Source organism: Hyla sarda, chromosome 1 (genome assembly GCF_029499605.1).
Source record: "Hyla sarda isolate aHylSar1 chromosome 1, aHylSar1.hap1, whole genome shotgun sequence".
NCBI classification, from domain to species: domain Eukaryota; kingdom Metazoa; phylum Chordata; class Amphibia; order Anura; family Hylidae; genus Hyla; species Hyla sarda.
In genome coordinates this window covers 513510968-513534797 of record NC_079189.1, presented here as the reverse complement: position 1 = coordinate 513534797, position 23830 = coordinate 513510968, and the positions used below count along the sequence as shown (strand labels likewise).

General features: G+C 42.7%; 2 protein-coding genes across 16 annotated transcripts in view; one reads left to right on the top strand and one right to left on the bottom strand.

The window, feature by feature from the left end:
• KIAA0825 (KIAA0825 ortholog) overlaps positions 1 to 15123 on the bottom strand; it is a 406103-nt gene extending 390980 nt beyond the window's left edge. For 6 of the 11 annotated variants that reach the window (XM_056538043.1, XM_056537994.1, XM_056538071.1 and 3 more), the window contains exon 1: positions 9842 to 9981. The gene's annotated coding sequence lies outside the window, so the exon portion shown is untranslated. Of the gene's footprint in view, positions 1 to 2026; positions 2091 to 9841; positions 9983 to 14988 lie in introns of those variants that run through there. The other 5 variants (XM_056538051.1, XM_056538057.1, XM_056538014.1 and 2 more) reach the window with 4 other exon arrangements.
• SLF1 (SMC5-SMC6 complex localization factor 1) overlaps positions 10094 to 23830 on the top strand; it is a 130855-nt gene continuing 117118 nt past the window's right edge. The window contains exon 1 of one of the 5 annotated variants that reach the window (XM_056538098.1): positions 10094 to 10191. In XM_056538098.1, the coding sequence (XP_056394073.1) occupies positions 10129 to 10191 (63 nt within the window). In that variant the 5' untranslated portion in view covers positions 10094 to 10128. Of the gene's footprint in view, positions 10204 to 15231; positions 15423 to 23830 lie in introns of those variants that run through there. The other 4 variants (XM_056538130.1, XM_056538139.1, XM_056538105.1 and 1 more) reach the window with 4 other exon arrangements.

Here is a 23830-nt window from a genome sequence, read left to right as displayed (position 1 = left end):
CAATACACAGTACTAACGGGAAATTATTTGCTGTAAGTCAGGTTGTTTTCTTACATCCAATTCTCTCAACCTGGTTCCCCTATAGAGAACAAAAAATAAAAAACAAAAAATTACAGCTATAAAAAGTTCATGCTTTTGTGTGTGTGCCTTTTTTTAAAATTATTTTTCTATTACAAATCAACCTATTTGGCACATGTTGGATTCTAAAATGCCCCAATACCTTTATGTACTTTGGCCAGTTGGGACCATAGGATCTCCAGATTTACACTGAAGTTCTTGTTTGTCACCATCTGTTCTGCTATCCAGCGGCTGATTTATGAAGTGCTTCTCTGCAAAAGCTATACCCAAGGTGATAGCCTCTCCGCGAGGATAGGGACCTTAGAATAACAAATCTACCGTACTAAAACTACAATTGTTACAGAAACTAATGAAAAAAATGGACTGGGATTCTGGCAACATCATTCAGCATGAAAAAGCTAAACAAGGATTGGAACATGGAACGCATTGATGCTTGCAAAGGGAGGAAAGGTTGCACAACTTCCTAAGGAGGGAGGACACCTGAAACAAGAGATCCTGGGCCTCAGCAATGGCCAAACTGGCTGCCTTGGAGCAATTGCTGTTTACCTTGGCTTATAAGGAGAAATCGCTTTCTATGAACATGGTGTTGGATTCCAGTTGAGCCCACAGGCTTACATAGATCCCATTAGTTATGACTTAGTTAATATGAGAAAAATCATAGCCAGATTGAAAACACTGGTATGAAACGTTCCTATGATCCAATAATAAGTGCCCACAGATGCTGCCAACTTACAAGACAAGGAGAACTTCTACAGTGAGCTGAATTATGTTGTTGGGGAAACTCTAAAGGGTGATATCCACATCCATTCTAGGTGACGACTGTCTTTGACAACACCAGGCTTAAACACATTATGAGGTGTCATGGTCTCAGCCGATGCTATGGGAATCACATTGTCCCGCTCCCTATTATTATGGAACAGATCAACAAATTCCAGATTGGGAAAATGCTTAAACAAACAACCAGAATATTCTGTGGAATCCACTTAGACGTAGAGGTGTCCATGAGGAAATTGTTCATCTCATTGAAGCACGGCAAAAGCAATTCACTGTGTGTGAATATGGTCAAGACAGTGAACGCATGCATTTAAAACCATGCCCACCATGTGGAAACACAGCCTAATTCCTTCCGAAAATACTCAGATTGTTCTAAAAATTGATTCAACTCTGCAAACCTGTTTTTATGTTAGGCAATAAAAAGATGCATACATTTTCTCAATACCTCAATAACAAAAAAAAAAAAACTTAAAGGGGTACTCCGGTGGAAAACTTTATCAACTAGTGCCAGAAAGTAAAACAATTTAAATAACAATGTAAATTACTTCTATAAAAAAAATCTTAATCTTTCCAGTACTTATTAGCTGCTGAATACTACAGAGGAAATTATTTTCTTATTGGAACACAGAGCTCTCTGCTGACATCATGACCACAGTGCTCTCTGCTGACACCTCTGTCCATTTTAAGAACTGTCCAGAGTAGGAGAAAATCCCCATAGAAAACATATGCTGCTCTGGACAGTTCCTAAAATGGACAGAGATGTCAGCAGAAAGCACTGTGTTCCAAAAAGAAAAGAATTACCTCTGTAGTATTCAGCAGCTAATAAGTACTGGAAAGATTAAGATTTTTTTAATAGAAGTAATTTAAAAATCTGTTTAACTTTCTGGCACCAGTTGATTTAAAAAATAAATAAATAAAAAAGGTTTTCCACCGGAGTACACCGCAGCTGAAAAGTACTGGAAGGATTAAAGATTCAATTTTTAAATAGAAGTCATTTACAAATCTGTATAACTTTCTAGCACCATTAGATTTAAATAAAAAAAAAAAATGTTTCCTGCCGGAGTACCCCTTTAATTAAGCACTCCTACCAATATTAGTATCTTCTGGCCAGTTACTCAAATATATAATGTAAATAGAAGTGTTCTGATTTTTTACTTTTTCTTATTACAATTACCTTTATTGCCGAGACATCTGCATTATTTTGTTCCCTAGCTTGTGATCAGTCAGTCTCTCTATTCCTATGAGATGCAAATCAAGCCTGATGAACATAGAAACCGACTTCTTTAGCACACTTGAGATCCTGTAAGATTCACTAAATCTCCAAAACTATCACAAGGTACAGTTTGGGACCAGAAAACAGCAGATAAGTCACACACAGGGGTCCTAAAGTCTCATAAGCATTAAATGGGTCCTTCATATTTATATATCTAAATATGTTGAGGGTGGGGAGGGGAGAAAATAAATACACTTGTACTCACCTGCCGCAAATTCCCCACTGATGCTGCCCCGCTGTTCTACTTGTGTCCCAACACATAGGCAAACCCTTCTTAGCCATTCTCTGGCCAACGTAGGTCAAGGATGAGGCCAGTGGGCTTTCCTAGTGTGGCAAAACTAAAGCAGGAAGCTCAGTTGGGATTGGGCAACCTCAGGGCGGACATGTTTAGGGATGGGGCTGGTGACTAAAAGTTGTTAGTTTTCGGACACACATTTTATTTTGTCGGCCGACCCACTTAATCTCTGCAATGTTTACCTGTGATAAGCAACTAATCTGTACTCGCTTAATATGTGGCTCCTGGCCCTCCCCCACTGTACAGTGTTGTAAAACATATCTTCTGAGCTGTTTAAAATGCTACAAAAAGGTGTGTGTGAATCCAGCCTGAGGTTAAGTTCACATGGGCGGATTACCCACATGATTCCTGCTGCCTTTTTTTAATGGAAAATCTACAACAGATTAAACTGACCTCAACAGCGGGAAACACGAAGATTATCCACCCATGTGAACGCATCCTAATGGTTTTCGATTGGTAGTCACCTAGCTTTCATAGAGTTAAATAAGATGTAAAATTATTATATTTTTTTAAAGTAAAAGGTTTATCAACTATTTTCTTTTAAGCTAACTGTTTATTAAATAGTTTTCCAAAATAACAATTTTGAACAATGGCTGTCCAGAGGGTGAAAACACAGAAACAGTCACATAAAACAGTAAAATGTTTAACCCCTTAAGGACCCAGCCATTTTAAACCTCAGGACCCGGCCATTTTTTGCAATTCTGACCACTGTCACTTTAAACATTAATAACTCTGGAATGCTTTTAGTTATCATTCTGATTCCGAGATTGTTTTTTCGTGACATATTCTACTTTAACATAGTGGTAAAATTTGGTGGTAACTTGCATCCTTTCTTGGTGAAAAATCCCAACATTTTATGAAAAATTTGAAAATTTTGCATTTTTTTAACTTTGAAGCTCTCTGCTTGTAAGGAAAATGGATATTCCAAATTTTTTTTTTTTATTCACATATACAATATGTCTATTTTATGTTTGCATCATAAAATTTACGTGTTTTTACTTTTGGAAGTCACCAGAGGGCTTCAAAGTTCAGCAGCAATTTTCCAATTTTTCACAAAATTTCCAAACTCACAATTTTTCATGGACCAGTTCAGGTTTGAAGTGGATTTGAAGGGTCTTCATATTAGAAATACCCCACAAATTACCCCATTATAAAAACTGCACCCCCCAGAGTATTCAAAATGACATTCAGTCCGCGTTTTAACCCTTTAGGTGTTTCACAGGAATAACAGCAAAGTGAAGGAGAAAATTCACAATCTCCATTTTTTACACTCGCATGTTCTTGTAGACCCAATTTTTGAATTTTTACAAGGGGAAAAAGGAGAAAATGTATACTTATATTTGTAGCCCAATTTCTCTCGAGTAAGCACATACCTCATATGTCTATGTAAAGTGTTCGGCGGGCGCAGTAGAGGGCTCAGAAGCGAAGGAGCGACAAGGGGATTTTGGAGAGTACGTTTTTTTGAAATGGTTTTTGGGAGGCATGTTGCATTTAGGAAGACCCTGTGGTGCCAGAACAGCAAAAATCCCCCACATGGCATACCATTTTGGAAACTAGACCCCTTGAGGTACGCAACAAGGAATAAAGTGAGCCTTAATACCCCACAGGGGTTTCACGACTTTTGCATATGTAAAAAAATAAAAATAAAATTTCACTAAAATGTGTGTTTCCCCCCAAATTTCACATTTTTGCAAGGGTTAATAGCAGAAAATACCCCCCAAACATTGTAACCCCATCTCTTCTGAGTATGGAGGTACCCCATAAGTTGACCTGAGGTGTACTATGAGTGAACTACAATGCTCAGAAGAGAAGGAGTCATATTTGGCTTTTTGAGAGCAAATTTTGCTCGGGGGCATGTCGCATTTAGGAAGCCCCTATGGTGCCAGGACAGCAAAAAAAAAAACACATGGCATACCATTTTGGAAACTAGACCCCTTGTGGAACGTAAAAAGAAATAAAGTGAGCCTTAATACCCCACAGGGGTTTCACGACTTTTGCATACGTAAAAAAAAAAAAAAAAAAAATCACTAAAATGTGTGTTTCCCCCAAATTTCACATTTTTACAAGGGTTAATAGCAGAAAATACCCCCCAAAATTTGTAACCACATCTCTTCTGAGTATGGAGGTACCCCATAAGTTGACCTGAAGTGCACTACGGGCGAACTACAATGCTCAGAAGATAAGGAGTCATATTTGGCTTTTTGAGAGCAAATTTTGCTCGGGGGGCATGTCGCATTTAGGAAGCCCATATGGTGCCAGGACAGCAAAATAACCCCCACATGGCATACCATTTTGGAAACTAGACCCCTTGAGGAACGTAACAAGGCATAAAATGAGCATTTACCCCCCACTGGTGTCTGTCAAATCTTTGGAACAGTGGGCTGTACAACATTTTTAATTTGCACAGCCCACTGTTCCAAAGATCTGTCAGACACCAGTGGGGTGTAAATTCTCACTGCACCCCTCATTACATTCCGTGAGGGGTCTAGTTTCCGAAATGGGGTCACATGTGGGGTTTTTTTTTTTTTTGCATTTGTCAAAACCGCTGTAACAGCCACCCCTGTGCAAATCACCTCAAATGTACATGGTGCACTCTCCCTTCTGGGCCTTGTTGTGCGCCCCCAGAGCACTTTGTGCCCACATATGGGGTATCTCTGTAGTCGGGAGAAATTGTCTCTCACATATGGGGTATCTCTGTAGTCGGGAGAAATTGTGTTACAAATTTTGTGGGGCTTTTTTCCCCTTTACCTCTTGTCAAAATGAAAAGTATAGGGCAACACCAGCATGTTAGTGTAAAAAGTTTATTTTTTTTACACTAACATGCTGGTGTAGACCCCAACTTCACCTTTTCATAAGGGGTGAAAGGAGAAAAAGACCCCCAAGATTTGTAAGGCAATTTCTCCCGAGTACGGCGATACCCCATATGTGGCCCTAAACTGTTGCCCTGAAATACGACAGGGCTCCAAAGTGAGAGCGCCATGTGCATTTGAGGCCTGAATTAGGGATTTGCATAGGGGTGGACATAGGGGTATTCTACGCCAGTGATTCCCAAACAGGGTGCCTCCAGCTGTTATAAAACTCCCAGCATGCCTGGACAGTCAACGGCTGTCTGGCAATACTGGGAGTTGTTGTTTTGCAACAGCTGGAGGCTCCATTTTGGAAAGAGTGGCGTACCAGACGTTTTTCATTTTTATTGGGGAGGGAGGGGGGCTGTGTAGGGGTATGTGTATATGTAGTGTTTTTTACTTTTTATTTTATTTTGTGTTAGTGTAGTGTAGTGTTTTTAGGGTACAGTCACACGGGCGGGGGGATTACAGCGAGTTTGAGCTGCCGCGCAAAATTTGCTGCATCGCAAACTTGCAGCCCGATACTCACTGTAAGCCCCCTGCCCATGTGAATGTACCCTGTACATTCACAGGGGGGGGACCTCCAGCTGTTGCAAAACTACTACTCCCAGCATGCCTGAGAATGTTTGGGAGTTGTGGTTTTGCAACAGCTGGAGGCACACGGGTTGGGAAACACTGAGTTAGGAAACAATGTTTCCCAACCAGTGTGCCTCCAGCTGTTGCAAAACCACAACTCCCAAACATTCTCAGGCATGCTGGGAGTAGTAGTTCGGCAACATCTTTAGAGCCAGATGTTGCCGAACTACAACTCCCAGCATGCTTGGAGTTGTAGTTTTGCAACATCTGGAGGACTAGTTTGCAGACCACTAATACAGTGGTTCCCAATCTGTGCCCTTCCAGATGTTGCAAAACTACAACTCACAGTATGCCAAAACTGTCCAGGCATGCTGGGAGTTGTAGTTCTGCAACATCTGAAGGGCCAGATGTTACAGAACTACAACTCCCAGCATGCCTGGACAGTAAGGGCATGCTGAGGATGTGTAGTTTTGCAACATCTGGAAGGGCACAGTGGTCCAAAAACTGTGGACCTCCAGATGTTGCAAAACTGCAACTCCCAGCATGCCCAGACGCCAAGGGCTGTCTGGGCATGCTGGGAGTTGTAGTTTACAGGGTCCTATTACAGCAATGCATGTCGCTTTACGGCGACGTGCATTGCTGTAAAGGGCCCGACCGCGGCTGAAGATCTACTCACCTGTCGCCGCCGCCGCCGTCTTCATCGTCTGGATCCGGGTCTTCAGGGACGAGGTAAGTACCGGGGCCGGTCCCCAGCACTCCCCCGTCCCCCGCCGCGTCCTCCGGTCTTCCTCCCGTCCTCTCCGGACTTTCAGTAACCGCCCCCCCTCCTGCGATTGGTCGGTTAACTAACCGACAGATCGCAGGGGATCGGAGGAGGTGGCCGGCTTGCCACCTCGCTCCGATACTCCAGCATGGTCCTGGCTGTCTGCGACAGCCGGGATCATGCGAAATTACCGGGCGGTCGGGTCCCAGAGACCCGATCAGCCCGGTATCGCCGCAGATCGCAAGGGCGATTTCCCTTGCGATTTGCGGCGATCACCGACATGGGGGGCCTACATGGCCCCCGTCGGCGTTTGCCCTGGATGCCTGCTGAAGGATTTCAGCAGGCATCCAGTTCCGATCTCTGCCCGGCGAGCGCCAGAGACCGGAAAACGCCATGACGTATGCATACGTCATGGGTCCTTAAGACCCAGGGTGTGAAGACGTATGCATACGTCATGGGTCCTGAACAGGTTAAAGGGTACCTATTATGATCTAAACTCTCCCTAATACCCTCCCCCCCTCCTCATCTGTCCCTGACTGACACTATCCCTGTGTTTCTTTTCATTCAAAACCCCCTCGTTCTACCCGATTTATTGTCTTATTGGCTGCTCATTCAGCCGTCCTAGTGTGAGGGAGGAAGGGGGTGTGGCCCGGAATAGAGGCTGGCAGCTCTGAATCTTCTCCTTTCTGTTTACAACTGCATGTGCAGAGAGAAGAAAGATCGGAGCTCAGATAGTAAAATGAATGAGGGCATGCAGTAAGGCAGAATCAGGAGTATGCCCTGCTGTGCTATGAACAGGCAGGGAGCAGTGCTGAGACTGTCCGTGTACCAGCTGCAGTCTGATATTTAGGATGAGTCTGAAATCTATAAAAAAGGGCTTGCGGCCAGGACTGGTAGGGAGACCGCTAGCGGTCATTTTTTTCAAAGTGGAAAATTAAATAGAAAGAAGCAGATTTTTTAATAACATGCAATTGGAAAATTATTCTGCACACATTAATCTTTAATATATAAAAAAATAATTTTGTTGAAAGGTACCCTTTAAATTAACCTCTTAAGGACACAGGGCGTACCTGTACGCCCTGTGCCCGGTCGCGGTAATTAAAACGTCATACAGGGTCGGTTCCGGCGGCTAATGACAGCTGAGACCCTGGGCTAATATCGTGCAGCACCGATCGTTGTGCCGTGCGCTATTAACCCTTTAGACGTGGCGATCAAAGTTGATAGCCACATCTAAAATGAAAGTAAAAGCATCCCGGCAGCTCAGTCGGGCTGATTGGGACAATCGTGATGAAATCGCGATGTCCCGATCAGCTAGGATGCGAGCGGAGGTCCCCTTACCTTGCTCAGTTGTGTCCGACAGGCTTGACCAATCAACCCCCTATAACGTTGATCCATGCAAAGCTATGGCTTTGCAGGGATCAGTGTAAAAGATCAGTGTGTGCAGCGTTATAGCCCCCTATGGGAGCTATAACACTGCAAAAAAAAGTGAAAAAAAAATAAGTTAATAAAAGGTCATTTAACCCCTTCCCTAATAAAAGTTTGAATCACCCCCCTTTTCCCATAAAAAAAAAAACTGTGTAAATAAAAATAAACATATGTGGTATCGCCACGTGCGGAAATGTCGGAACTATAAAAATATATCGTTAATTAAACCGCAAGCTCAATGGTGTACGTGCAAAAAAAAATCAAAGTCCAAAATAGCATATTTTTGCCCACTTTTTATATCATGAAAAAAAATGAATAAAAAGCGATCAAAAAGTCCGATCAATACAAAAATAGTACCGATAAAAACTTCAGATCACGGCACAAAAAATTTGCCCTCATACCACCCTGTACGTAGAAAAATAAAAAAGTTATAGGGGGCAGAAGATGATAATTTTAAAAGTATTAATTTTCCTGCATGTAGTTATGATTTGTTTTCAGAAGTGCGACAAAATCCAACCTATATAAGTAGGGTATCATTTTAACCATATGGACCTACAGAATAATGATAAGGTGTAATTTTTACCGAAATATGCACTGAGTAGAAACGGAAGCCCCCAAAATTACAAAATGAAATTTTCTTCAATTTTATCGCACAATGAATTTTTTCTCCGTTTCGCCGTGGATATTTTGGTAAAATGACTAGAGATGAGCAAACTTACAGTAAATTCGATTCGTCACGAACTTCTCGGCTCGGCAGTTGATGACTTATCCTGCATAAATTAGTTCAGCTTTCAGGTGCTCCGGTGGGCTGGAAAAGGTGGATACAGTCCTAGGAGACTCTTTCTTAGGAATGTATGCACCTTTTCCAGCCCACTGGAGCACCTGAAAGCTGAACTAATTTATGCAGGATAAGTCATCAACTGCCGAGCCGAGAAGGTTGTGACGAATCTAATTTACTGTAGGTTCGCTCATCTCTAAAAATGACTAATGTCACTGCAAAGTAGAATTGGTGGCGCAAAAAATAAGCCATAATATGGAATTTTATGTGCAAAATTTTAAGCGTTATGATTTTTAAAAGGTGATGAGGAAAAAAAAAATGAAAATGGAAAAATGCTGAGTCCTTAAGGGGTTAAAGTGTCACTGTCATTTGTAAAAACGTTTCACATGTTGTCCAGACATCTCAAAAGTTTAGATTATGTACATACACTAGAGGAGATCTAACATTTGAAAACACTAGAGGAGATAAAACATGTATATACACTAGAATATAGGACATGTACATAGACACTAAAGGAGAAAGCACAAGTATGTAGACCAGTGTTTCCCAACCAGGGCGCCTCCAGCTGTTGCAAAACTACAACTCCCAGCATGCCCGGACAGCCGAAGGCTGTCCGGGCATGTTGGGAGTTGTAGTTTTGCAACAGCTGGAGGCACCCTGGTTGGGAAACAATGATATAGAGAAGATATAACATGTTTATACACTAGTACAGATAACTCCCAGGATGCCCTACAAGCCTTTCACTGCGAAGGAATCCTGGGAAATGTAGTTTTACAAAACTACTCTATACAAGCAACCTCCACTACAACTCCCATCAGAGCCCTACAACACATAACAAATCACTTGTAACAACCATAATCTAAAGCAGAAGCTCACAGCTAATACATGCATCTATACAATATGTAGAAGCTGTGACCCCATACACCAGACAGCAGCATTCCCCCACACTATACAGGGGTGCACACAGCAGCTGTACAGACCAACATAGGATCCCCAAAACAATCACCCAGCCTGGGTGCTCACATGTACTCACAGTCTATCAACAGTCTGTTCTTCCAACTGAGCATGCGCAGTTAACGGCACACGCCCCCCCAGTGCAGGGGCTGCCGTCTGTGATTGGCTGTGTGGATGAGACCGCTGCGGCCATATTTAACAAGGGCACCTAGTAGATTACTAATACAAATCTGCCCATAAGCGATACTGCAGCCTAAAAAGGCAGCGAAATTGTATAATAAAGTAATATGTAACAGTTCCTTCCTATCACATATACAGAAATGACATGTAAGCTCAGCAAGCGGATGATAATGTGGGCAGGTTACCATGGTAACTACTGTACACAAATCACCCTCCACATACACTGAGAGCTGGCTGTCAAATATCAGGGTATGTTCTAAGGTTAGAGGGGAGGAACAGTGGAGCAGTTGCCCATAGCAACCAACCAATTCCAGTTTAAATTTTTCCGAGGCCTAGTTAACCTCTTAGTAACCACGGTTCCGCCTTTTTGTGGTGATCATTAAATGTCTTTATTCTAGCCCGCCATAAAAAGCTTTAATGGCTCTCCCATGCAGGATTGAAAAAGCTTGACTGTCAGTATAATAGCTGGGCTGCAGCTGTAACTACTACAGCAGTGTTTCCCAACCAGTGTGCCTCCAGCTGTTCCAAAACTACAACTCCCAGCATGCCCAGACAGCCTTCGGCTGTCCGGGCATGCTGGGAGTTGTGGTTTTGCAACAGCTGGAGGCACACTGGTTGGGAAACACTGTACTAGAGAAACCTCCGAGCAGAGTAGTTTAACCCTTCTTATGGAATAAGTAAATCATGACTGCTGCATGTGGCCAGTGCCACTACCCTCCGGCAATACCCGTCAGTACATTGCCTGTCAGTGTTACAGCTTATTCCCACTACGTATTTTTTGAACGGAACTCTGTTTCAGAGATCCGCTGCGAAAAATACAGTGCAGCAGTCTCCCATTGTTCTCAATGGGATTCTGCTGCACCATTCACACTACAGAATTTCCAAACCCCAGACTCTGCAGAAAGAAAGGACATGTTCATTCTTTCGGTGGAATGCGCTCGGAAATGCATTGCCGTCTATGGAGATAGCGCAATTCCAAGTGGTCCTAGCACCGATTTGCCTGCTACAGATGGAATCTCCGCTTGGAATTTCTCAAAAACTCTATGACTGCAGAATTTTTAGCAATCCGCCTCCCAAAAAAACATAAAGGAAAACAATCAAAAAGTGATATACAGTCATGGCTGTAAATGTTGGCACCCCTGAAATTTTTCTAGAAAATGAAGTATTTCTCACAGAAAAGGCTTGCATTAACATGTTTTGCTATACACATGTTTATTCCCTTTGTGTGTATTGGAACTAAACGAAAAAAGGGAGAAAAAGAAAAGCTAATTGGACATAATGTCACACCAAACTCCAAAAATGGTCTGGACAAAATTATTGGCACTCCCTTTGGAAAAAATAACTGAAATCAGTCGCTTCCTATAACCATCAATAAGCTTCTTACACCTCTCAGCCAGAATGTTGGACCACTCTTCCTTTGCAAACTGCTCCAGGTCTCTCTTATTGGAAGGGCGTCTTTTCCTAACAGCAATTTTAAGATCTCTTCACAGGTGTTCAATGGGATTTAGATCTGGACTCATTGCTGGCCCCTTCAGCGCTTTGTTGCCATCCATTTCTGGGTGCTTTTTGACATTGTCCTGCTGGAAGACCCAAGATCTTGGGCACAAACCCAGCTTTCTGACACTGGGCTGTACAGTGCGACCCAAAATCCGTTGGTAATCCTCAAATTTCATGATGCCTTGCATACATTCAAGGCACCCAGTGCCAGAGGCAGCAAAACAACCCCAAACCATCATTGAACCTTCACCATATTTCACTGTAGGTACTGTGTTCTTTTCTTTGTAGGCCTCATTCTGTTTTCGGTAAACAATAGAATGATGTGCTTGTGCTCTATCTTGGTCTCATATGTCCACAAGATGTTTTCCCAGAAGGATTTTGTCTTACTCAAGTTCATTTTGGCAAAATGTAGTCTTGCTTTTTTATGTCTGTGTCAGCAGTGGGGTCCTCCTGGGTCTCCTGCCATAGTGTTTCATTTAATTTAAATGTCGACAGATAGTTTGCGCTGACACTGATGCCCCCTGAGCTTGCAGGACAGCTTGAATATCTTTGGAACTTGTTTGGGGCTGCTTATCCACCATCCGGACTATCCTGCGTTAACAACTTTCATAAATTTTTCCCTTCCTTCCACACCTACGGAGATTAGCTACAGTGCCATGGGTTGTAAACTTCTTGATAATGTTGTGAACTGTGGACAAAGGCAAATCTAGATCTCTGGAGATGGACTTGTAACCTTGAGATTGTTGATATTTTTCCACAATGTTGGTTCTCAATTCCTCAGACAGTTCTCTTCTCCTCTTTCTGTTGTCCATGCTTAGTGTGGCACACACAGACACACAATGCAAAGACTAAGTGAACCTCTCTCCTCTTTATCTGTTTTTATATTGCCAACACCTGTTACTTGCCCCAGGTGAGTTTAAAGGAGCATCACATGCTTGAAACTATTTATTTTTCCACAATTTTGAAAGGGTGCCAATAATTTTGTCCAGCCCATTTTTGGAGTTTGGTGTGACATTATATCCAATTTGCTTTTTTTCCTCCCTTTTTTGGTTTAGTTCCAATATGCACAAAGTGAATAAACATGTGTATAGCAAAACATGCGTTACTGCAATCCTTTTCTGTGAGAAATACTTCATTTTCTTGAAAAATTTCAGGGGTGCCAACATTTATGGCCGTGACTGTATATTCCAAAATGGTACAAATAAAAACAAGTTTTTCCATAAAAAATAAGCACTAACACAGCGCTGTCAGGTGAAAAATAAAAAAATAAAATTGATCTTGTAATATGGCTTAAAGGGGTACTCTGGTGGAAAACTTTTTCTTTTAAAATCAACTGGTGCCAGAAAGTTTTAAGATTTTTTTAATAGAAGTAATTTACAAGTTCGTTTTACTTACTGGCACCAGCTGATTTTAAAAAAAAGTTTTCCATCGGAGTACCCCTTTAACAATTTTATTTTTTTTTTATGTTTCTGTTATGGCAATGTAGTAAAAAAAAAATCCTATATCAATTTGGTATTGCTGTAATTGTAGTGACCTACAGATTTAAGCTATAATGTTATTTTTACGATATGGTGAATGGCGTAAACTGTAAAACAAATGAAGGACAAAATTTATTTTTTTCTGATTTGACCAGCAAAAAATAAAATAAAAAGGTTAGCAAAAATTACGAAATAAGATATATGAATACCAAAATGGTGGCATTAACGAATAGATGACACTTACGGACGTACATGTACACCGTGGTTGTGGTCAGGGTGTATGGAGCGAGTTCACAAGCTTACCACACTTCATACCCGGTAAGTCCCGGCTGCTACCGCAAATGCTGGGCATCGTTGAACTCCCCAAAGTCCAACATTAAAGGGGCATTCCAGGCAAAAACTTTTTTTTTATATATCAACTGGCTCCGGAAAGTTAAACAGATTTGTAAATTACTTCTATTAAAAAATCTTAATCCTTCCAATAGTTATTAGCTTCTGAAGTTTTGTGTCTAACTGCTCAATGATGATGTCACGTCACGGGAGCTGTGCATGATGGGAGAATATCCCTTGCATGATGGGAGAATATCCCCATAGGAGCTGGACAGCTCCCGGGACGTGAGTCATCAGAAAGCAGTTAGACAGAAAACAGCAACTCAACTTCAGAAGCTAATAACTATTGGAAGGATTAAGATTTTTTAATAGAAATAATTTACAAATCTGTTTAACTTTCCGGAGCCAGTTGATATATAAAAAAAGTTTTTGCCTGGAATACCCCTTTAACCCTTCAGGTGCCCCGATGAAAGTTAATTGCAGCACCTAAAGTGGTTAAAATACAGTTGCCGGTCCTCTGGTTTGACAGATCAGGACCTCCGTGGCACTTTTGCGGGGGTCCTGATCAGCCTGCATGATGGCCAGAGAGTTATTTCTATTATTTTCTTACAAAAAGTTATATATTTTTTAAAGTAGTAAAATAAAATAAAAAACCTATATAAGGCTTCTTTCACACTGCCGTTAGCACATGGCAGTGTGACGGCCGTCAGGGGGGCGGGAAATAGCTGGAGGAAAAATTACTGCTTGTGCCGTCTTTTTCTCCCGCTATTCCTGTTATAAAAAACACAGCGCCTGACAGCCTCCATAAGTTTCCACTTGTTTTTTTTTGTGGCAGTTTTTGAGCCAAAGTCAGAAGTGGATCCATAAGGGAGGAGAAGTATAAGTCCTTCCTTTATATGTCCTGTTCCTTTTGAATATTTGAATACACTTCTGGCTTTGGCTCAAAAACTGCAGCAGCAGATATCCAGAAACTGCCTGAAAAAACCAAGTGGAAACTTAGCCTTAATGTAAATGGGAGCTGCCAGGACCCGTTGTTGCCCGTTGCTCCCGTCACAAGAACGGCCGTAAAAGTCACACACACAAGAAGAAAAAAAAAGAGACTTTTACCCACAGAACCAGATAACATTTTCTTTTAACAGTAAAGTGCACTGCGCACAAACGTTAACCCCCATAAGTTGCATAATTGCGATTTTATTTCAAATTTTATTTTGCCCCACAAGTATTTTTTAATCACGGTAAATTTGTGGAAAAATGAGTGACGTCATTACAAAGTAGAATTGATGGCGCAAAACACAAGCCCTTATATGGGTCTGTAGGTGAAAAAATATAAGGACTTAAAGAGGAGGAAAAACTAAAACGCAAAAAAAAAAATGAAAAATTGCTGTGTCCTCTTAGAGTTAAAAAGTACAACTTGTCCCGCAAAAAACAAGCCCTGTGGACAGAAAAATAAAAATAAAAGTTACGGCAATAGTAATGCCAGGGGGAGGGTCTATGTCAGTCTTTCCTAACCAGGGTGCCTCAAGTTTTTGCAAAACACAACTCCCAGCATGCCCGGACAGCCTTTGGCTGTCCGGGCATGCTGGGAGTTGTAGTTCTGCAACAGATGGAGGCACCCTGGTTGGCAAACCAGGTTTGGAGAGCGATCGATTTACAAGATTAATAATAATAATATAACATTTATACATTTATTCCTATGTTCTTCTTACATTTTATGTTTGGCCTGTACAATGTGAACACGTACCTGTAATAGTCTCTGGACCTGTCCTGCTCTTTACTGTATAGCATTAGATATGACAGCCAGCTCTCTCTGTACAATATGGGGAGGGTGATTTGTGTATAGTAGTTACCATGGTAACCTGCCCACATTGCGATCAGCTTACATAGTACTTCGGTATATGTGATAGAAAGGCTCTCTTTTATTACTTTATTATAATATCTCGCTGTGATTTCAGGCAGCATTTCCGCTTATGGGCAGTTTTGCATTAGTTGTCTATCAGATGCCCTTGGTAAAGATGGCAGCATCAGCTTCTTTTCTATACACCCAATAACAGCTCACAACTCCTGCAATGGGGAGGGGCTGCGCATGCTCAGTTGGAGAAGCAGGATGTAGGCACTGGCAGACAGTGAGTACATGTTAGCGCCCAGTCTGGGCAATTGATTGGGGATCCTGTGTAGGTACGTGCACCCCCTGTACAGTGTGGGGGGCAGTGCTGCTTACTGCCTGTTATAAGGGATGAAGTGGTGAGGTTGATATGTACATGGGAGGACATTTTTTACGTTTTCTTTTTTCTCTTTATTGATCAGTTATCATTTATCAATTATTATTTGCTGTGTTCAGAAGGGCTCTGATGAGAGTTGTAGTGCTCATGTATAACTTTTATTTGTGCATATGGGGCAGCCTTGCTCCAACTATTACTTTACTGAATTGCTGTTATTATAGAGCAGTGGTTTCCAAAATGTGGACCTCCAGATGTTGCAAAACTACAACTCCGAGCATGATGGATTCCACTTGCAGCAGCCAATGATCTCAGTGGGAGGCTGCTGCACAGTTCACATTCATGTCTATGGGAGGGTAAGTGATGGTTGTGTATGAGCTTCCGTGTTCAGTGCGTCCGCGTCCCAGCCCCCCGGACCCTCCATGATCAGACATCTTATCCCCTATCATTTGGATATGGGATAAGATTTTTAGGGATGGAGTACTCCTTTAATTTCCTCAGCAAATTGATTATGAGCAGTGTGGATCCACTGATGGTATTCAGCTTGATATTGATAGGATCTCCTTAGGATGCTCCTTCTCCCCTCTATTGTTTACAGGGCACAGCACCATACTTATTTTAGTGATTGGTATTACAGCTGATTCCTAAATGCTGCCCCTGGTAAAGAAGGGAAAGCTGTGACCTCCTCACCTTCAGCACTGTCAGGCACCTGTGTTTAGAGTGACCGTTAGTGGGGGAGATTTATCAAATCCTGTCCAGAGGAAAAGTTGCTGAGTTGCCCATAGCAACCAATCAGATTGCTTCTTTCATTTTGCAGAGACCTTGTTAAAATTAAAGAAGCAATCTGATTGGTTGCTATTGGCAACTGGGCAACTTTTCCTCTGGACAGGTTTATATAAATCTCCCTTTTAGAACACACTTGCCTACTCACCTGCTAGTCTCTTTACAGACAGGTAAGCCTTCCTGCCGCTGCTACATGGTTGGGATGGGAGGTGTGAAATGTGTTTATATGGCTCCCATATAGGCACTTTGCAAATCTGTATGCAGAGGGCTCCCCCTAGTGCCAGCTACAGGCTGCCAGTTGCTAATCATATATCTTTATAGTTGCCTGCAGGAAAGCAAAATGTTAGCACTGATAATGGAAGGTACTCTTTTATTTGGGGTACTTTGAGCATACTTACGTGATGCACTCTTATTTTTTGGTGTACTTTAGAACTATTTTTTGGAGGGCACTACTCTTAGCACAGTTTTTGCTGTTTATCTGTGTAATTTACAGACACTATTAATGGAAACACTTTAGCTGCCATTAGGCTGTCCTCACACATAAGGCTTCATTTATCAAAGGTGTCTGAGGCGAGTGCACATGGGTGAAAACCTCATCCGACTGCATTGCTGCGGTGATCTGAACTGCAGCCAGTGTGGCGGGATCCTGTCATGAACTTAAAAGGGTACTCCACTGGCCAGCGTTCGGAAAAAAATGCTCTGAATGCTGTTTTCGCACTGCAGGGGTTGGCCATGCCCCCATGACATCACGGCAGTCGCCCCCTCCTTGCATTGAGGGGGAGTGACCATGACGTCACGAGGGATGCTGGCAGGTGGAGTACCCCTTCATCGCTGACTTTAGTAGGAGCTTCAAAGCGGGACCACGTGGAAAATGTGCCATGTCATTCTTTTTTTTTCCACATTAAAAACCATGTGCTTTTTGCCTGTGTTCACATTCATCATTTCTGGTGGCATTTGCACCTGCAAATTTTTATTTTTGCCCGAAAAATTAAGTCTGTATGTTAGCTGGAAGTCAATAGGTAAATATAAAGCGATCTACCTACCTTGTTTGTGCCCCCCCACCCCTCGTTAAAGGGGTTATCCGAGTTTCAAAAACTTTATTTAATAAGGGGAAGGGCAGACAAGCAGCTTGCTAATTAGGAGTGTGTCACAGTTTTGCCTGGTGGCTCTGGTTCAGTGTTGTGTTGGGAGACGGGGGTTTCTGTCTTCTTATTCATCTTCTCAGCTGTGCAGAGCAGAGTACGACACAGATCATGTGACATTTCTTTCTAGGCTCCACAAACCCCCCCGCCCCCCATAGAGTCACATGACCACTCAGTCACACTCACACTGAGTCTGTCTTGTCCCTGCACAGCCAGCCCTGGCTTCGGAGCATGTACTGAAAGACCTACAGCACAGCTCGGCATCCTGGGACCCTGGGGACCTACAGTGGGGATCAAAAGTTTGGGCACCCCAGGTAAAAATTTGTATTAATGTGCATAAAGAAGCCAAGGAAAGATGGAAAAATCTCCAAAAGGCATCACATTACAAATTAGACATTCTTAAAATATGTCAACAAAAGTTAGATTTTATTTCCATCATTTACACTTTCAAAATAACAGAAAACAAAAAAATGGCGTTTGCAAAAGTTTGGACACCCCGCAGAGTTAATATCTTGTACTGCCCCCTTTGGCAAGTATCACAACTTGTAAACACATTTTGTAGCCAGCCAAGAGTCTTTCAATTCTTGTTTGAGGTATATTTGCCCATTCTTCCTTACAAAAGTCTTCCAGTTCTTTGAGATTTCTGGGCTGTTTGTTACACACTGCTCTTTTAAGATCTATCCATAGATTTTCAATTATGTTGAGGTCAGGAGATTGTGAAGGCCATGGCAAAACCTTCAGTTTATGCCTCTTGATGTAATCCTCTGTGGATTTCGAGGTGTGTTTAGGATCATTATCCATTTGTAGAAGCCATCCTCTTTTTAACTTCAGCTTTTTCACAGATGGCATCAAGTTAATATCCAAAATTTGCTGAAATTTTATTGAATCCATTTTTCCTTCTACTCGTGAGATGTTCCCTGTGACACTGGCTGCAATACAACCCCAAAGCATGATTGAGCCACCCCCATGCTTAACAGTTGGACAGAGGTTCTTTTCATTAAATTCTGTTCCCCTTCTTCTCCAAACGTACCTTTGCTCATTCCGGTCAAAAAGTTACATTTTAACCTCATCGGTCCACAGAACTTGTTTCTAAAATGCATCAGGCTTGTCTATATGTTCATTTGCAAAGTTCAAACGCTGATTTTTATGGTGAGGATGTAGAAGAGGTTTTCTTCTGATGACTCTTCCATGATGACCATATTTGTACAAGTATCTCTTTATAGTGGAAGTGTGTGCTGACCTCCTTCCCTCCGGGCAAAAGCCCTGGCCCTGATGGCCTTCCCCCTCCTGTACTATAAAAAATATCAGGACGTACTGCTCCCCCATCTGGCTGAATGGTGCACATCACTGTTTGGCGGATCCAAATTGCCCAAACAGTCCTTTAGAAGCACACATAACCCTTCTGGCTAAAGAGGATAAGGACCCCAATGAATGTGGCAGCTTCCGTCCAATCTCGCTTTTAAATATGTATCTCAAGCTGTGGGCTAAACTCCTCTCCCTCCCATATTAAAAAACTGCTCCCTCACTTGGTGGGCGAAGAACAAGCCGGCTTTGTGCCTGGCAGAGAAGGGTGCACCAACACAGAGAAACTCCTGCAAGCTATATCTCAGGCACACTCGTCCAAACAGTCATTGGTCCTTCTCGGAGTAGATGCCGAGAAGGCCTTTGACAGAGTTGACTGGCAATTCATGGTGGCGGCTCTCAGGAAATTTAACTTCCCAGAACAGTTTATCTCTGCTGTCATTTCCCTATATTCATCCCCCTCTGCTTCCCTCCTGGTAAATGATTCCATTTCACCTCCCTTCCAAATCCAGAACGGCACGAGACAGGGGTGCCCCCTGTCTCCTACATTGTTCATCTTGGTGATGGAGACACTGTTGCAGAGGGTGCGCCAGTGGTCACTGCTCAGGGGATTCCCTACACCGAGAGGCGAGCTAAAGGTACTGGCATTTCCCGACGACCTCTTGTTTCTGCTGGCGAACCCTCTGGACGACTTTCCCCCCTTGGTACAACTATTCAAGGACTTCGGCATTCTCTAACTTTAAGGTGAATGTGTCGAAGTCGGAGCTGCTAAACATCACTCTCCCTCCTCGGGCTTCCCAGTTGCTCTGCACCCGGTCTGCCTTTAAATGGTCGGATACCTACATTAAATACCTGGGGGTCCACATCACCGCACAAACTGCCTCTCTATACAATGCCAACTTTGCACCGCTGTTGACTGATATCAAAACCCTTTTGGAAGAATATGACCTTCCCCTGATTTCATGGCTAGGCAGACGTAACGTCATCCAATGCTATGTCCTTCCCAAAGTCACCTACAAACTCTCAATGGTGCCCATAGCACTTGCAGATCGATTTTTTTTTTACCGATATCAGGAGGTTGTTCTCTGGGTTCATATGGAAACAGAAAAGACCTTGCATGTCGCACACACTTCTTACCCGTTCACGGTCCGAGGGTGGCATTGGGCTGCCAGACGTCCGCAACCTCTATAGGGAAATTCAAATTCAGCGATAGGTGCATCTCACCCAATCGTTACGTACATCCTGTAGTTTGACCCTACCCCACATGCCTGCTAGTGAAGACTCATGTGCGGGGGTCTGGCTGCCCTCTGCGTCCCGTGCCAAATTCAACGCGAACAGTAAACACTTACTACTAGACGGTATCATCTCCTCTTGGTCCTATCTCTCTCCCTTTCTTTCCCCTGGCATCTCCCCTCTTTTCCTTCATATCTTATACCCGTGGTCGTGGGGAGGGAGACACCGACCTTTGCCCCCATGTGGAAAAGGCTGTCGCATATCCCAGTTTCGCACCTGTTCTCTGATGGTGGGGTTCCGGCTGAAGCAGACATTCGTCAACTGCTCCCTGAGGTAAACCTTAATTTCCTGCAACTGAACCATTTTGTTACTTGCTGTGCTGCCTTTGCCAAACAATACTTGCCCCTCCGAGCACTCACTGATTTCGAAGACTCGCTGCTTTCGAGGGGTGATAATCCCTGGAGACTCTCTGACTCAATCGGCTTGCAAAAGGGCGATGCCAAGGGGGAGACCAGGTTACCTAGCTTCATGGGAGATTGAATTAAAGCGCCCCCTGAGTGACATAGAGGTAAACCGCATTCTCTCCTTCACGCAAGGTCCATCTAGATGTGTCCGCCTACAAGAAAATCACTTCAAGATCCTGTCCCGCTGGTATAAGGTGCCCGAGTTTCTACATGCACATGGTCTCACGCCCTCTAACTTATGCTGGAGATGTAAATCACAAATAGGCACACACTCGCACATCTGGTGGCATTGCCCCAATATTACTTTGTTTTGGAAAGAAGTAGAATCCAAGCTAGCCACAATCACTGGGAACACTATCCAACTCACACCGGAAGCAGTCTTATTAGGCTGTCCCTGCATCCGACACTCTGGTTTCACAACTCCTGGCGGCTGCCAAATCGCTAATCCCCCCCCCCCCTACATTGGTTACAAACCTCACTCCCCTCAATGCAGGACTGGTATGCGAAAATCTCCCAGATCTGCAGGTTTGAGGAAATGTCAAGTCGTGTGAATAGATCTCATGACTACTTCCTCAAGGTCTGGCAGCCCTCCTTGTAGGACCACCTGGCTGCGTTCCCCCCCCCCCCCAGCCCCCATCTTTTGATCTAACTTTATCATATGAGTCCTTTTTGCTAAAGTCGTGTGACCAGTGCCTCACCTCCTCTTCTCATACCTCTTTTCTCCCCGTCTTCTCCTTTACCTTTCCCCCACCCTCTCTTCTCCCTTCCATCTTGTGCCTCCCCGGACTCTCCTCTCCACTTAGTCTTTTCTCACCCCACCTTCAACCCCTCTGCACCTCCCTTCCCCGCCCGTGGGTCTACCTTGAGACTATTACAAACCCCCACCATTCCCACCACACCCTCCCCCCCCCTTTCCCCTTCTCCCAACTATGTACCTTAGATGTACTAGCGTGGTACCTAGACAAACCCATCCCACCTCACTGATTTACCCCTAGTTTAGAAGACCTGTGTTGTCTGATACGACAATTGTTTTTGTGTATTTCATGTGATAAGAGTTTTGTGTTACATTTATTGTCAATTTTTGACCTACACTTTATCTGTGTAATGTTATTGAAAAACATAAGCACTTTTCGCCGCTTTGTCTGCGTGTGAAGCTGCGCACAGCTTGTATTGTTGGATTACTTGCAATGTGCTTAATAAAAACTGAGTTGGGAAAAAAAAAAGTATCTCTTTATAGTGGAATAGTGTACCACAACTCCAGTGTCTGCCAGATCTTTCTGGAGGGATTGTACAGTCAAATGTGGGTTTTGAATTGTTTTTCTCACAATCCTGCGAGCTGTTCTGTCTGATATTTTTCTTGGTCTTCCAGATCTTGCTTTAACTTCCACTGTTCCTGATGACTGCCATTTCTTAATTACATTCCGAACAGAGGATATTGACATCTGAAAACTTTTTGCTATCTTCTTAGAGCCTTCTCCAGCTTTGTGAGCGTCAACTATTTTCAGTTTCAGATTTCTAGACAACTGCTTAGAAGAACCCATGGTGCTTATTGTTGGGGCAAGGTCAGATTAGTCTGGGCATTTAAAACCTTTGAGATTGACATCACCTGGTCTTCCCAGATGATGATTGAGAACAATCCATGACACTGGCAGGTCTCGGCTTTGCAAAGGGGGCAGTGCAAGCTATAAATTCTGCAGGGTGCCCAAACTTTTGCAGACGCCATTTTTTTGTTTTCTGTTATTTTGAAAGTGTGCATGATGGAAATAAAATCTAACTTTTGTTGACATATTATAAGAATGTCTAATCTGTAATTTGATGCCTTTTGGAGATTTTTTCCATCTTTCCTTGGCTTCTTTATGCACATTAATACAAATTTTTACCTGGGGTGCCCAAACTTTTGATCCCCACTGTACATCACAGCCTTAGGGTACGTTTACACTGCAGAAACTCCACTCGCGAAATCCCGCGAGCGGAGTTTCCGTCAGTCGCCGAAAATACTCTGCGGCAGGACCGAGGGGCACTGCTCCGTCACCATTGACAGCTATGCAGTACTCGCGGAATTCCACGCAAAGAATAAACATGTTCTTTCTTTGCGCGGAACAATTGTCCGTCATTAAAATTTCACAGTGTGAACGGGTCTTGTGGAAGACCCATTCACACTGATGATAATGTTCACAGCGCAGAATTCTACTTGCGGAATTCCACGGTAATTCTGCAGTGTGAACTTGCCCTTATGGAGGCTCCTCTCTACTGCTTCACAGGACTTGCCTGACCCTGACTCTGACCCCCTGCACAGTTATTTTGTAAAGTGAGGAGCATCACTGTAGATCACTGTAGATGTCATTAGATGCATGTTTATACCGGTAGCTTTGTTCAGTGAAGTAAGTTGTATGAATTTATGTATATAATGTTTATTTGTTCATATATGTGACTGTTCTATGCAATGTTTTTATGGTAATACCACAGCTTTACTTCTTCATGAGGGGAATTTATCAAAGCCGGTAAGGGACTTTTTTTTTCTTATTCTATGCGCATATATTGTCGCATGTGCACCAAAGTAACTTTCGTGCGACTTTTTAAAGGCAGTGGCTTTTAAGCAAATTTTTTTCAAACCCCTAGGTAAGCAAGTTTTCAATATTTCACTTTGCAGTAGTAGTGAATTTATTATAGCGACATTCGCAAAAAAAAAAAATCACACGGAAGTAAAAAGTACCACAGAGCAAAGCATATAAAATCCTGTCTTTTGCATACCACTTATGTACGCAATATCAATGGGCCTGGTAAGGTATGTGAGTTGATTTTCAAAGTTTGACTTTCGTGCACAAAATTTACCAATGCCGTGCGACATTTTGATAAATTTTGCGCACGAAAGAAAAACCAAAGCAAAAAAGAAACTAATTATATAATGACTTTCTGAAGTAACCTTTGATAAATTCCTCTCCATGTTCACATATTATGAACACAGCCTCTGTTCATCTGCTGGTTTTATTGTGTGAGCAGCTTGAAAGTGTTGATATAGCAGAGCTGACTGTGTACACAGAAATGATCATGTTTGCACATTCAGTTCTGATACATTTGCTCCATATACCTACACCAGTTAGGGACATTCCCTCTTGTCCTTGTTTATCATATATTACAATTACATAAAGAAATATCCCTAAAAGGGCATGTATATGAGACAGATGTAGTAGGGCTGACTGTGTACACAGAAATTTTCCTGCACAAGCGAGGCACAGTCCTTTAGGTATTTATAATATATTATGAGCAAGGACTAGAAGCAATGTACCTTACTAGTGCTGGAATATGAGGCAAATGTAGCAGAGCTGACTGGGTACACAGAAAAGTTTCTGTTTGCAGATTCAGCTCTGCTACATTCACCTCCTATATGATAAGCAAGGACAAGAATGAATGTATCTAATTGGTTCAGGTATATGAAGCAAATG